The sequence below is a fragment of the Pristis pectinata genome, chromosome 45 (assembly GCF_009764475.1).
Source record: "Pristis pectinata isolate sPriPec2 chromosome 45, sPriPec2.1.pri, whole genome shotgun sequence".
Lineage (NCBI taxonomy): Eukaryota > Metazoa > Chordata > Chondrichthyes > Rhinopristiformes > Pristidae > Pristis > Pristis pectinata.
Window position 1 is genome coordinate 2375850 of NC_067448.1, and position 13350 is coordinate 2389199.

General features: G+C 48.2%; 1 protein-coding gene and 1 non-coding gene across 4 annotated transcripts; one reads left to right on the forward strand and one right to left on the reverse strand.

Annotated features, from left to right (window-relative positions):
• Nucleotides 1-1880: 1880 nt before the first annotated feature.
• On the reverse strand, nt 1881-10620 carry LOC127566803 (tigger transposable element-derived protein 1-like). 3 transcript variants are annotated; one of them, XM_052009322.1, is made up of 2 exons: nt 10561-10620; nt 1881-3838 (listed from the first exon to the last, which is right to left on the reverse strand). In XM_052009322.1, exon 2 carries the CDS (start codon nt 3699-3701, stop codon nt 2007-2009), a length of 1695 nt encoding a protein of 564 aa, XP_051865282.1. In that variant the 5' UTR covers nt 3702-3838; nt 10561-10620; the 3' UTR covers nt 1881-2006. The 3 variants fall into 3 exon arrangements, with proteins under 3 accessions (XP_051865282.1, XP_051865280.1, XP_051865281.1); XM_052009320.1 differs by having other exon boundaries at nt 1897-3838; nt 10464-10580; XM_052009321.1 differs by lacking the exon at nt 10561-10620 and adding an exon at nt 10092-10161 and having other exon boundaries at nt 1897-3838.
• A 274-nt stretch (nt 10621-10894) lies between these two features.
• trnah-gug (transfer RNA histidin (anticodon GUG)) lies at nt 10895-10966 on the forward strand. The gene has a single exon. It is a non-coding gene; the product is annotated as a tRNA-His (tRNA).
• The last annotated feature ends 2384 nt before the right edge of the window (nt 10967-13350 follow it).

Sequence of the window (13350 nt, forward strand, 5' to 3'; positions counted from 1 at the left end):
CCAGAGATGTTTACAGTTAGATCGAAAAATGCATGTCCGTTGCTTCAGAAAGTGATAGAGACAGACAAAAGGAGGGAGAGAGGGAGAGCGAGAGAGCGAGAGAGCCAAAGACAGATGCAGGGATGCACATGTAGAAGTCATGCACACTGAGAGAGGGAGACAATTTCACACACATGCAGACAGGTTCACTCACAGAGTCAAGCAGACTCAACAACAGCCAGGCACACACACGGACAGCGGAGTAACACCTGACCTAAAGAGAGGGGGAGAAAAGAGGAAGATAAAAACCTGAAGGGGAAAGTTACACAGGGAGAGGGGATGGCACATCACCTGTCGAGGCTGGAGCACGATCAAAGGTAGTCAAGGAATGAGCACGGCGGAGACACAGGCAGTTATCCTCAGAGTGAGGCAGGGGAGCTCACTGATAGAGGCAGCGACACCCATGGGCAGAGGCAGGGTCACTCACTGACGGAGACAGGGACACTCACGGACAGAGGCAGGGACACTCACTGACTGTTGGTTACCGGAACGTCAGTGGGTGAGTCACACCGGGATCAGAAGGTTTGATAGTGCAGGGAGCGCGCAGCTGAAGTGTGTGCCCGTGGTCGTATACTGGTTAGTACTCTGCGTTATGGCCGCAGCAACCTCTGTTCGAATCCAGGTCACGGCAAGCCGTAGATCATACATTTGTCTTTCGGCAGTTGCTGCGGATACAACACTCTCATTTTGCTGAGTTTCCGTCCGCCACTTCTCCCAGGGGACTGAGTTCCCTCAGTGACCATCAGCTTTCCCCCGGACTCACTCCCACTCGCACTGATGTACATGGAAGCAGTCGGTGCATTTCAAGCTGAACCTTCTCGACAGATCAGCAGGCGCGGGAGTGTATCAAGGCTCTCTGAGTATTTTCCAACAGTTAAATAACACGGATCGCCGCCCGGGCCAGCGGGGTGTAAGAGGCAGAACCAGCCGGATTGACTCCGCAACAGTGCGAGATCTCCTCCCTCTGATCCAGCCACTGCCCGCGTCGAGCTGCCGTTCCCCGCAGCAGCCGTGCCTCGGAACCGCAGAACGCTGACTCTCTTTATTGAAGGGTGCAGTTGTCGGTGCCACTCACACACTGACTCGCCCCGTTAAATGTCGGCTGGTAAATTATTTCCCCGTCTCACCGCACTCGTTCTGTTGCTGTTGTTTGATGTAAAACGTTCAGTCCTGTGGACTGCGAACCGACTCAGATTGGACAGAAACAGATATTTTCAAAGTGGATATGGGTGAAGATGCGTGAGATGAAAGGACGGAGTTGAACCAGAAATGGATTTCTATTCGTCAGTAGAGACCAGGGTAAAAGGAACAAACAGAAGGTCTGTTTATTGGACGGGTGACTCCCCAGCTCCACGCTCCGTGTCGGTGACTTCCGCTTTATCCGACTGACGAAGTGTCTGCCTCATTCTCTCGCTCTCTGTCGCTGAATGTGACGTCCAGACACAACCTATTGACCAACGACCGGGAGTCTGTGAACGCCCAGTTGTCGGAGTCACCGAACTTCTAACTTCCCACTGTGATAGAGTTCTCGGCTGTCACTGTGTCCCGGGTTGTTTACACCCCACCGCCCACTCTCCACCCCCTCCTCTGAGCACTGGACCCAGGGCTGGTTGGTCTGTACTCAGAACTTGTGCATCCCACTGACCGGGAGAGAAAGGCTCAGATCACCGCCGCGTTACCGAGTGGTTACATTCTGAGATAACCGTCCGAATCGCCACTTCCAGGAACACGAAACTTTTCTCCTTTGAATCCCATGTAATAAGTGAAGGTGCGTTCCAAAGGGTTTTTTCCCCAAATAAATATAAAATAACACACATATCAATGGAGATACACTCACTTTTAAAAGCATATTGAATATCGATAATTTAATTATGTCTCTCAACAAATAAAAGTGAAACACAAAAATACCAAAGCACAACGCAGACATGTTGTGGAGTGCTGCGCGACGTGGCGGCTGTGGAGCGGTGTTACATGGGGGGAGAGGGAGGCTCTGTTTTGCAGACGAGAAAAGCATCGAGAGCTGATTGTTGTTCGCGGCGCATTTTCTCCTTGTACATTTCCCTGTAACAGCCCATGGCATCATGCAGCAAGCGGACAGCCTTTAGACTACGTTCTCGGCTTGGATCATTAGCACTGAGGATATCCACAACCCGGTCGATGTATGATAAGGTTTCGGACAGGTGGTGTGTCGTCAGTTGAAGTGGGGTGGCTGGAGCTTCTGTAACGTCGGCATCCTCTGATGCTCGCTCTTGCTCCAACAACATGAGGTCTTCATTTGACAAATTTTCTTCATGTGAATCCAGCAGTTGAATCACATCTTCCTCGACGATGTCTTCAAACCCAGCCTCGTTTGCGAGTGTCACAATGTCTCTGGTAACTTTCTCTGCAGGTTCTGCTGCTGGAACATCTGTAAAGTTGATGATACACCCTGGCCATATGTTTTGCCAAACACCGTTCATTGTTGATACTTGCAGTTCATCCCACGACTCCGCGATGTTGTCTATGGCATTCATAATGTTAAAGCCTTTCCAAAATTCTCCAACCGTTGCTTCACCTCCTCCATCAGCTGCGTCAACCAGTTGCTTCAAAGTTCTTCGTAAATAGAACCTCATGAACTGTGTAATTGCACCTTGATGCATTGGTTGAATTAAGGCGGATGTTTCCTTTGGCAGGTACTCAACTCTCACGCTATCGGAAAGATCATTTAAATTTAGTGGGTGGCTTGGTGCATTATCTATAACGAGTAATGCTTTGTTGGAAATGTTACGTTGGGCACAGTACCTTTCCACAGCAGGACAGAAGTAGTTGATGAACCAGTCATGAAAAATAGCCACAGTCATGCAAGCTTTCCTGTTCGAGTGCCAAATCACAGGTAAGTGAGGTTTTGCATAACCTTCGAGAGCTCTGGGATTTTCAGTGCCGTACACTAGAAGGGGTTTTAACTTAAAATCACCGGCAGCATTGCCTCCCAGAAGTAGCGTCAGACGATCTTTGGAAGCTTGAAAACCCGGTGCAGACTTCTCTTCTTTCGAAATGAATGTCCGATCTGGCACGCGCTTCCAAAAAAGACCAGTTTCGGCCACATTAAACACCTGTTCTGGCAGGTACCCTCCTTCGTAAATGATCTTTTTCAATGCTCTCGGGGAATTTATCACATCGTCCACATCAGCACCGGTAGCGTCACTGCTTATTTTAAAGTTATGCAGGTTAAATCGCTTACAAAACCTGTCAAACCAACCTTTACTTGCCAGGAAACGCTTTTCTGGCGCATCGCTACCTTTTTCTTTCACTAAGTTATTATATAAGCTCCTGGCCTTAGCTTGAATAACCATCGGATTTAATGGCACGTTACCTTGCGTCTGCTCTTCTATCCACGCACTCAGCAGTCTTTCCATATTAAGCATCACTTCACTGCGATGAAGATAAAGAGTCCGGGCACTTACTGGTGTTGCAACTTGAGCAATTGCCTCAATTTTGTCTCGGTTGTCTTTTATTGTTCCCACTGTAGACTTAGCGAGCACCAGAGTTTTAGCAATCGCGCTAAGCTTTTCTCCAGCATCAAACCTTCGTAAAATATCGAGTTTCACATCCAATGAAATCCCTTTACGTGGTCGTTTCGGTTTACCTCTTAGCCCTGTATGTGCTGGCCTCCTTTTAGACATTTTGTGAGTAAATAAGTAGAAAGATCCTCGAAAATAAATTCTATCTGGGGGAATCAAATTGAACCTGCCGCTCTACTTGAATTTTATAAAAGCCACCATATCATCTGCGCTTGCGTCAAGAAAGACGAGTGAAATTCCTGAAAAAAAAGAGACAAAATGTGCATTGATTTGTGTCTTCCGTAAGAGCGGAAGTCCGTTATCGGAACGACAGTGACACAGCGGTACAATGTATGCCGCTTCCCCAGCCCACCCCACTCCCCACCTGCAGTCCCTGTGTTTGTGCAGATTTACTCAGTGAGATATATCTCCTTCCACTTCTCTCGGTGTTTGGAATTAAGGAAATTGAGATCGGTGAGCAACCTGGATGGGACACGCCATCTTCTCGCTGCTACCATCAGTCAGGAGGTACAGAAGCCCGAAGACCGATGCCACCAGGTTCAAGGACAGAGATTTCCCTTCAAACATTTGGCTATTGAACCAACCGACACAACCTGAGTCATTGCCGTGCAGCAACAGAATGACCACTTTGATCACTTTGCAATAAAATTGACTTCCCTTTGTTCTAATTCTGTTTCTTTTTCTCGTAAAACTGTGTTTCATTTATGTTTTTATTTTGAATCCTGTTTATGTGATGCGATGTACCTGTGATGCTGCTGCAAGTATTTTTTGTCCTTGAACCTGGACTTGTGAATATGGGAGTAAACTCATATCGACTTTGGAAATGTTACGAATTTCACCGACTCCCGAATGGCGACACATTGAAGGCATTTTCCATACTGTCCACATTCAAACACCACTCAGATGTCGGCTGTACTACAGTAATTACAAATATCCGGAATCACACACAGCAAGAGCCTGAAATTGAGAGGCGACTTCACGCAGCTCCAGATAAATGGGTTCATTGGCCTCAGTGGTGAGACTAACATCGGTCGGTGAAAGTGGCTGTTCATCAGCCTGACTGAGCGGTCGAAGGCGTTGCGTTCATGTCGGAGCCCTTCACTGGGTTGGAATCCCACTGCTGAGATTATATGGGCCACAGGTGCGAGGAACCACATTCTTCCTTTCTCAATGTTTTTTTCTGTTCCATCCCCCCTGCACCCTTGTTTCTCCCCTCCTTCCCAGACAGCTTGCGCCACCCTGCGGTGGCTCTCTATCCGTCTGCCGTCACCGTGGGCAACTGTCCTTCCAGTGACATCAGGGGCAAAGCTCCGGCTCCGTGGTCAGCCGCCTGATGGGGCAGGTGCACTGAGTCAGTTGCCGGTCCAAGTAAAGTAGCGAAGGGGGAATTGTCGAATCCGCTGGGATTATGCACAAAGTAGCAAACAAAAAACGTGAGACAGCGGATAAAGTGGAACGGACCACAGAGGAGGACACACACTGTGAAGGGGAAGCCGACACCAACACGGGCAGATGTAGGTGACAATTGAAATGAGTATTTCTCGTATGTATTCACTATGGAGAGGAGTAATGCAGCTGAACTATTCAGGGAACTGGCGGTGAAATTCGAGGTAACATTACCATTGAAAGGAAGAGGAGTTGAGTTGTCGGAGCAGGCTCATGTACAGACAGAGGCAGTCATGCACATGCAGGGACACGAGAGAAATTGCCAGGCAGATAAAGGCACACACAAGAAAAGTTAAGGTACCCGCTCAGACATGAGGGAACACACTGACGGAGAGAAGTAGGTCCTTTCATAACACAGAAATATTTCGATGAACATTTGAAAACCTGATATTGACAGCTATGGACGGAGAGTTGAAAATGCGAGTTGAGTGGATTTTAATTGATACTCAATCTGTCACAGTGATGAGGGCATGTATATGCAGTGTATGAGTCTGTGTATCGTTGACAAACACAGACAGAACCAGAAATACAGAAAGGCAAAGCAGGCACAGTCACAGAGAGAGTAAGTAACTCTCAAAGAGGGAAGGACACTCGCAGTTTAAGGTAGGATTATGTGCAGACAGAGACAATCCTGCATATACAGGCATGCAGCTGCAGGCAGACACAAAGCGAGGGATGTACACTAGGAGTCAGGGCAGGGCAGGTACACAGACGGATGCAGGTACACCCACAGACAGAGATACGGATATAATTGCACACATAAGGAGGGACACATGTAGACACAGGGAGTCAGAAGCAAATTCAGGGGCATGCACACTCAATGTCAGAGGCTGTAGCACTGAAGGATAGGGCCAGTCCCACTATGAGACACATGCAGTATTACTCACAGACAACTGCTGAGGCATACAGCATAAAGGCTGGCACAAATGCAGAAATAGGGAGGCAGGTGATAAGTCAAAGTTAAACCTGAGTTTATTGTTATTTGCACATGCAGACTTGTGCACAGATAATATGAAAAACTTATTTGTTACAGGACCACAGGCACATAACAACACATGAGCAGCACTGACAAGAAAAAGAAACATCCATTAAACTGTTTTACCCAATTTTTACAAGAAATAAAAACAAATAGAATGAAGAAAGTCAATTTTAGTGCAAAGCGATCAAATCAGTCACAATGTTGCTCTACTGTCATGAAGGAAAGTAGCTGCCCTTGAAGCTGGGGGTGTGGGAGGAACACCTGCAGACAGGGGCAGGAATATTCACACACTGGGACAGAAACAGGACAAGTCACAAACAGAGACAGGCACAACAACAACATTGTGGCAGGCAGATACATTCAGAGAAAGGTGTTCAGAGAGAGAGGCCGGCACACAGTGAGACAGAGCAGGGAACCACAAATAGAGCCCGAAGAAGTCAGAGAGAAAGAAGGGAGAGAGAGGAGAGGGGGTGGGGAAGGAGGGGTGGTGAGGGAGATAGAGAGTAAGGAGGGACAGTGAGTGGGAAGAGAAAGGGGAGAGCAGGGATGAATAGAGAGAGGGGAGAATGGGAAGAGAGTGTGAGAGGAGAGAGAGAAGTGGGAGGGAGAGTGGGTCAGAGAGAGAGAGAAGTGACAGAGAGACAGGGGATAGAAAGGCAGGAACACACAGGCACAGATACACATGTACGCATTCACCGAGGCCAGAACACCCAGACAAGAATGTCAGCATATCACAAACAGAAACACAGACAGACTGGCACACATCTGAAGGTAGGTACAGTCACACACACGGGCAGTGGAAGGCACACACACCAGTCAAGAATCCATAGCAATAAGGGAATAGAGGAAGAGAGGTAGCGACAATCGTTGATGGAGGCTCTCAGACACAGAGGCAGGAGGTGCAAAAAGACAGAGATAGGACCAAACACACAGACACAGAAACATTCTGATACAAAGGCCAAGAAGCACAGACAGAAGGAGGGACGCCTACAGACTTTGGCAGGTAGCCAACTAAATGGTTACTTCTCATCTGTGTTTCCTGTGAAGAAGGACATTGTATTTGGAGAATCCGGGGAAAGGACAGAGTGGGGTTCTGGTGCAAATTACTATGGGAAAGGAGAAGGTGATTGATGTCCCAGAGGTAATAACAGTATATAAACCTCCCAGGCTTGATGAGATGTATCCCAGGCTGCTGTAGGAGGCAGTGGAGGGTAGTGTGGGGTCAGCCAGAAATGCTCAATTCATCTTTAAATAAGTTCCAGATAACTGGAGAATAAGAAGAGAGGTAGCTTTATTCAAGAAGGGCAGCAGGGATAAACCAGGTAATCACAGGCACCTGAGTATTATCTCAGTGGCAGAATTAAATAAATCTGATGGACACAATTAATCTACACTTCCTTTGACTGTGAGGAACAGGGATAGTCAGTGTGGTTTTGCTCAGGGGAAATCCTGTCTGGCTCTTTTGTTTATGTTTTGAAGTGTTAACCAACTGTGTCATTGAGGACAATGTGGTTCATCTAGTCAACATGTACTTCACTTAGGGCTTTGAAGAGATTCCACATGGGAGAATGACCTAAAGGTGACAGGGCCCTGGGAATGTCCAGATGTTGAGAAGTCTGATGGATCCTGGGTAATTTAATCCATAACAAGCCTGTTGAGTGTTGGCAGAGGAAGATGTCTGAGTGTAGTGTCATGATTGGAAGTGAGTGGTCCGTGATTTAATCAGTGCTGGGCCCCTTGATGATCGTGATGTACATAATGATCTGGATTTCAATCTGTCAGGAATGACTAAATTCACAGATGGCATGAAAATTGATGATGTTGGCAGTGGGGGGGGGGGGGGGGAACTTCACCAACAGAACAATATTGATGAGTTCAGTGGGATGGGCAGTGCAGCGGCAGATGGAATTTAATTTTCAAAATGTGACCTGACGCATTTGGCAGAACAGAAAGACTTGGATGTACATTGTGAACTGTAGGATCTTAAGGAGCACTGAGGAACACGGGGACATCCACTTCTCCCTGTAGGCAGCAGCATAAGTGGCTAAGTGGGCTTGCAGGACACTTGCCCTCATTCACCCGTGCATGACATCAAAGAGCTGGAAGGTTAAAGCCCAATTGCACAAGACATTGGTGGGGCCACAGCTTGAGCTCGGTGAGCAGTTCCATTCACCACACTGTCGGATGTGACTGCACCACAGAGGGTGCAGAGGCGGTTCACCAGCATGTGGCCTGAGCTGGAGTTATTCAGCATTGAATGGAGATTGAATGCACTGGGTGTATTTTCCTGGGAGAGAGGAGGCTGAGGGGAAGTCCAATTGCAGCAAAGAAATATATGAGGACAAAGATAGTAAAGAGACATTTCACATTGGCAGATGTGTATAGAACAAGATGGCATTGGATTACTGTCAGGGTTGGGATGCTCAGAGGGAATCTGAGGAGGAAATACGTCTCACTTTCACAGTGGTTGAAATCTGTCAGCCACTGCCTGAGGGGTGATGGGGGCAGTGACTTTCACATCAGTGAAGAAGTATTTAGATAAATACTTGAAACTTCTGGCACTCAAGGCAACGTGTCAAGCACTGTAAAATGGCCTCAATGTAGAATAATTGATAACCAACTGGTCACAGTGACTGGAACGGCCTATTTCTGAATGGACTGGCTCTTCAACTCAATAACACACAGAAATAAAAGAAAAACATAGTTATAAGCAGGACAGTCACAGGAGGACGCAGGGCGATACACACAGTGAAGTGAGGCAAGAGAGAGTGAAAGATGGAGAAGATGGAGAGAGAAAAAGAGAAAGTGAGAGAGAGGGAAATGAGAGAGAACACGAGTGAGAAGGTGAATGAAGGCAAGAGAGAGGGTCAAAGGCAGGAGGATTGGCAGAGAGGCAGGCCCACAGAGACAGAGGCGGGGACACTCACTGCCAGAGGTGGGGACACAATGATGGATCCAGGCTCATTCAAATACAGAAGCAGACATAGTCAGTAAAAAGTACTCTCAGGAGATGGACAGGGACACTCACAGACAGGTGCATGCACGCACAAAGATGGGAACAAATACACCTGCAAACAGGAACAAGCCACTCACAGAGGTCAGTGCACAGAACACAGACAGCAAGAGAGACATCTGAACACAAAGACAGAGGCAGGGACACTCACAGACAGAAGCACTGACACTCACAGACAATGCTTTTGGTGAATTAACAAGGTGACGAGAGCACACTGTCAAGCTGACATGCACACAGCCCTGAGCGAAGAAAAATATAGTTGTGTACAAAATGACAGAGAAAGAGAAGCAGTGTCAACAGCTCACAAACAGGCAGTGACACTCACAGACAGAGGCAGTGACACTCACAGACGGGGTGGGAACACTCAGAGCTAGGGGCGGGAACATGTGCAAATGAGACAGACAAAGACACACAACCATACACAAGGGCAGCGGCAGGTGTGCTAAAAGACCGAGGTAGCCACAGTGTGTGGACAACGCCAAATGTACTTTAATATAAAAACAGGTCCACACATACAGACACTGGGATCCATACACAGAGGAAGAGAGAGGGGAGAGAGAAGGTGAAAGGCTTGCACATTTAGTATCTCAGTCTTGCACACATGCTCGTGAGAAATTCAGAGAGAGGGAGACTGGTGCACACACAGACAGGGAGAAAGCACATACAGACCAGCAGGCACTCATACACAAAGTCTGACGTAGATACATGGATGGACGTAAACACAGAGTTAGACAGTACCATACACAGACAGACGCAGATACACTCAAGTGAACATATGGGTTCATGCACCCATAGAGATCGGCAAAATCACACACAGGCAGCTAGGCCATGGAGAGAGCAAGAGAGTGTGAGCGTGAGTGTGAGAGAGTGGCAGAGAGAAAGAGGGAGAATGAATCACACACAAAGGTGGTACACGAGGTACACGTACACTCACAGACAGAGCCAAGTGTGTCAGAGGCAGGGGCACACAGATTACAAAGGTGAGCGGTCTCACAGACACACTGGCAAACGTTCTGAGCCAGGCGTTCTCAACGAGTGGAGCAGGTACACTCACCGGCAGTGCAGCCACACACGGATACTGAGGCAGGCAACACACACACACACAGAGTGTCACCCACGTTCACAGCCAGAGGCTGGAAAAACACAGTGACTGGAGTCCTTCCGGGTGACGCAGGGGCTGGAGTGCATCCTGCACACGGACGGCAAAGGTTTAATTTGAAGACTGTCCAACGATACAACTGCTATAAAAATGTAAACAAACGTCTTTACATAAAAATGCGCCACAGCGGTGATAGACAAACAAAAGAAAGAACCACACACAGAGTTTGGTCACTGCCAGCCAGAGACGGGAAATTTCGTGTGTGAGGCAGGCCCACTGAAAGACAAAGCCCGCCTCTCACACACAGATAGAGGCGGGCACGCTTACCGAAAGAGGCCGTCTCACACACATCCATACACAGCCTGAGGCTTCACACAGACCAGAAGGGGCAGTTACACCCACAGGCAGAGGCAGGGGCACTCACCGAAGGGCAGCAGAATTGTGCGTTGCGCGTCTGCTGTTCGGAACCTGCGCGGTTTCGTCTGCAGTTCTGAGCACGCACAGACCAGCGATACACTGGGAAATGTAGTTTTCAGAGTCCGAAGCGGCACACAGCCAATGAAGGCATCTTTACCTACATCCGAGAGAGAGTGAGATAGACAGACAGACAGAGCTGCGGACAGCGGTGAAACCCTCTTAATTAACCATGTTTGTTGCATGCTGGAGCGTCGGCAGATGAGTCACGGCGGGAGTCAGTGGGTGAGTCCCACAGGTATCAGAAGGGTTGACAGTGCAGAAGCACACAGCTGAAGTGTGTGGCCGTGATCGTATAGTGGTTAGTACTCTGCGTTGTGGCCGCAGCAACCTCGGTTCGAATCCGAGTCACGGCAGGCTACAGTTTTTGCATTTGAGTTTCAGCAGCTCCAGCGGATACACCGCTCTCCTTTTGCTAAGTTTTCGGCCGCCGATTCTCCCAGTGGGTTGAGTTTTCCCTGGACAAACTCCAAATCGTACATGGAAGCAGTCGGTTCATTTCGAGCTCAACGTTCTCGACAGATCAGCGGGCGCGAGAATGTAAACGGACTCTCTGGGTATTTGTCATCAGTAAAAGCGCCGCCCTGGCCCGCGGAGTGCAAGAGGCAGAACCAGTCGGATTGCCTCAGCAACAGCGTGAGATCTCCGCTCTCTAATACAGCGACTGCCGGTGGGGAGCTGCTGTTCCCCGCAGCAGCCGTGCCTGGGTGCGGCTGGCCGCTGACACTACTGACCGGCACATTACCGGTGCCGCTCACACACTGACTCAGGACCCGCCTCTTCCTCACAGACTCTCTCTCTCTCTCTCTCTCTCTCTCTCTCTCTCTCTCTCTCTCTCTCTCTCTCTCTCGCACACACACACACACACACACACACACACACACACACACACACACACACACACACACACACACACACACACACAGCCTCTCATCTGAAATAATTATTCATCTCGGAACTTGGGTTGGTCGACCAGATTGCAGACTCAGTCAGCTCCACCGCGGGCACAATCCTGCCCGCCATCTACGACATCTTCAAGAGCCGTTGCCTCAAGAAGGCGGCATCCATCATATCTTAGGTGGCGGACCCTCATCACCCAGGACATGCCCTCTTCACGTTGCTACCATTGGGGAGGAGGGGCAGGAGCCACACTCAACGTTTCTTCCCCTCTGCCGTCATATTTCTGAACGGTCTATGAACTCATGAACACCAGCTCCTTATTCCTCTTCTGCATTCTTCACTTATTTTTGTCTTTATGTCTTGCACTGTACTTCTGCCACAAAACAACACATTTCACGACTTATGTCAAGGATAATAAACCTGATACTGATTGGTCTTGGAATTGGTGGGTTTAGATTCACCAGATAGACATTGGGGTTTGAAGGGTTAATTTATGAATTAAATTATGATTTCAAAAACATGTTTAGAATTTGGATTCAATGGGGGTGTTTAAATCAGTGCAGTCAGTGAGGATAGGCAGCAATTCTCAACACTGGTGCCCCACAAAGCTACGTCCTCAGCCCTCTACTCTATTCCCTATACACTCATGACTGTGCGGCCAGATTCTGCTCTAACTCCATCTACAAGTTTGCAGATGATACCACTGCTGTAGGCCGTATCTCAAACAGCGATGAGTCAGAGTACAGGAAGGAGATAGGGAGCTTAGTGGAATGGTGTCATGACAACAACCTTTCTCTCAATGTTAACAAAACAAAAGAGCCGGTCATTGACTACAGGAAAGAGAGCTGTGTGCATGCACCTGTCTACATCAATGGTGCTGATGTCGAGAGGGTTGAGAGCTTCACGTTCCTGGGAGTGAACATCACCGACAGCCTGTCCTGGTCAAATTACGTAGATGCCACGGCCAAGAAAGCTCACCAGCACCTCTACTTCCTCAGGAGGCTAAAGAAATTTGTTTTGTCCCCTTTGACTCTCACCAACTTTTACCCATACATCATAGAAAGCATCCTATCTGGATGTATCACGGCTTGGTATGGCAACTGCTCTGCCCAGGACCTCAAGATGCTTCAGAGAGTTGTGGACACAGCCCAGCGCATCACGGACACCAGCCTCCCCTCCTTGGACTCTTTACCTCTCGTTGTCTTGGTGTAGCAGCCAGCATAATCAAAGACCCCACCCACCCGGGACATTCTCTCTTCTCTCCTCTTCCATCGGGTAGAAGATACAGGAGCCTGAGGGCACGTACCATCAGACTTAATGACAGCTTCTTCCCCACAGTGATAATGAGATGGACTCTGACCTCACGATCTACCTTGTTGTGACCTTGCTGCTTATGACACTGCACTTTCTCTGCAGCTGTGACACTTTATTCTGTACTGTTACTGTTTTTAACTGTACTACATCAATGCACTTTGCATTAAATCTATGTAACTGCACTGTGCAATGAATTGACCTGTACGATCAGTTTTTAAGACAAGCTTTCCACTGTACCTCGGTAGAAGTGACAATAATAAACCAATACCAATTAAACTAATAGATGATCTAAAGTTCAACGGCAGATTTTATTGTGGTGCCATTGTTATTGTCATCCAGCAGAGTAATAATCTCCATTTGTACGGCCGTTAAAACAGTTTTGTTTTGCGCTGAGTCAATGTCGACTGGCAACCCCCTTCTCATTCCCTCACTCGTTCTGTTCCTTGCCGTTGCTGCTACAGAGCGCTCAGCCCTGCGGTCTGTAAACCCACTCGGATTTGATTCGGCCCATATATCCCCAAAATGG

What these genes read in the sequence shown, in the direction of transcription:
- LOC127566803 (XM_052009322.1), bottom strand. Translation starts at nt 3,701, where the DNA reads ATGTCTAAAAGGAGGCCAGCACATACAGGGCTAAGAGGTAAACCGAAA.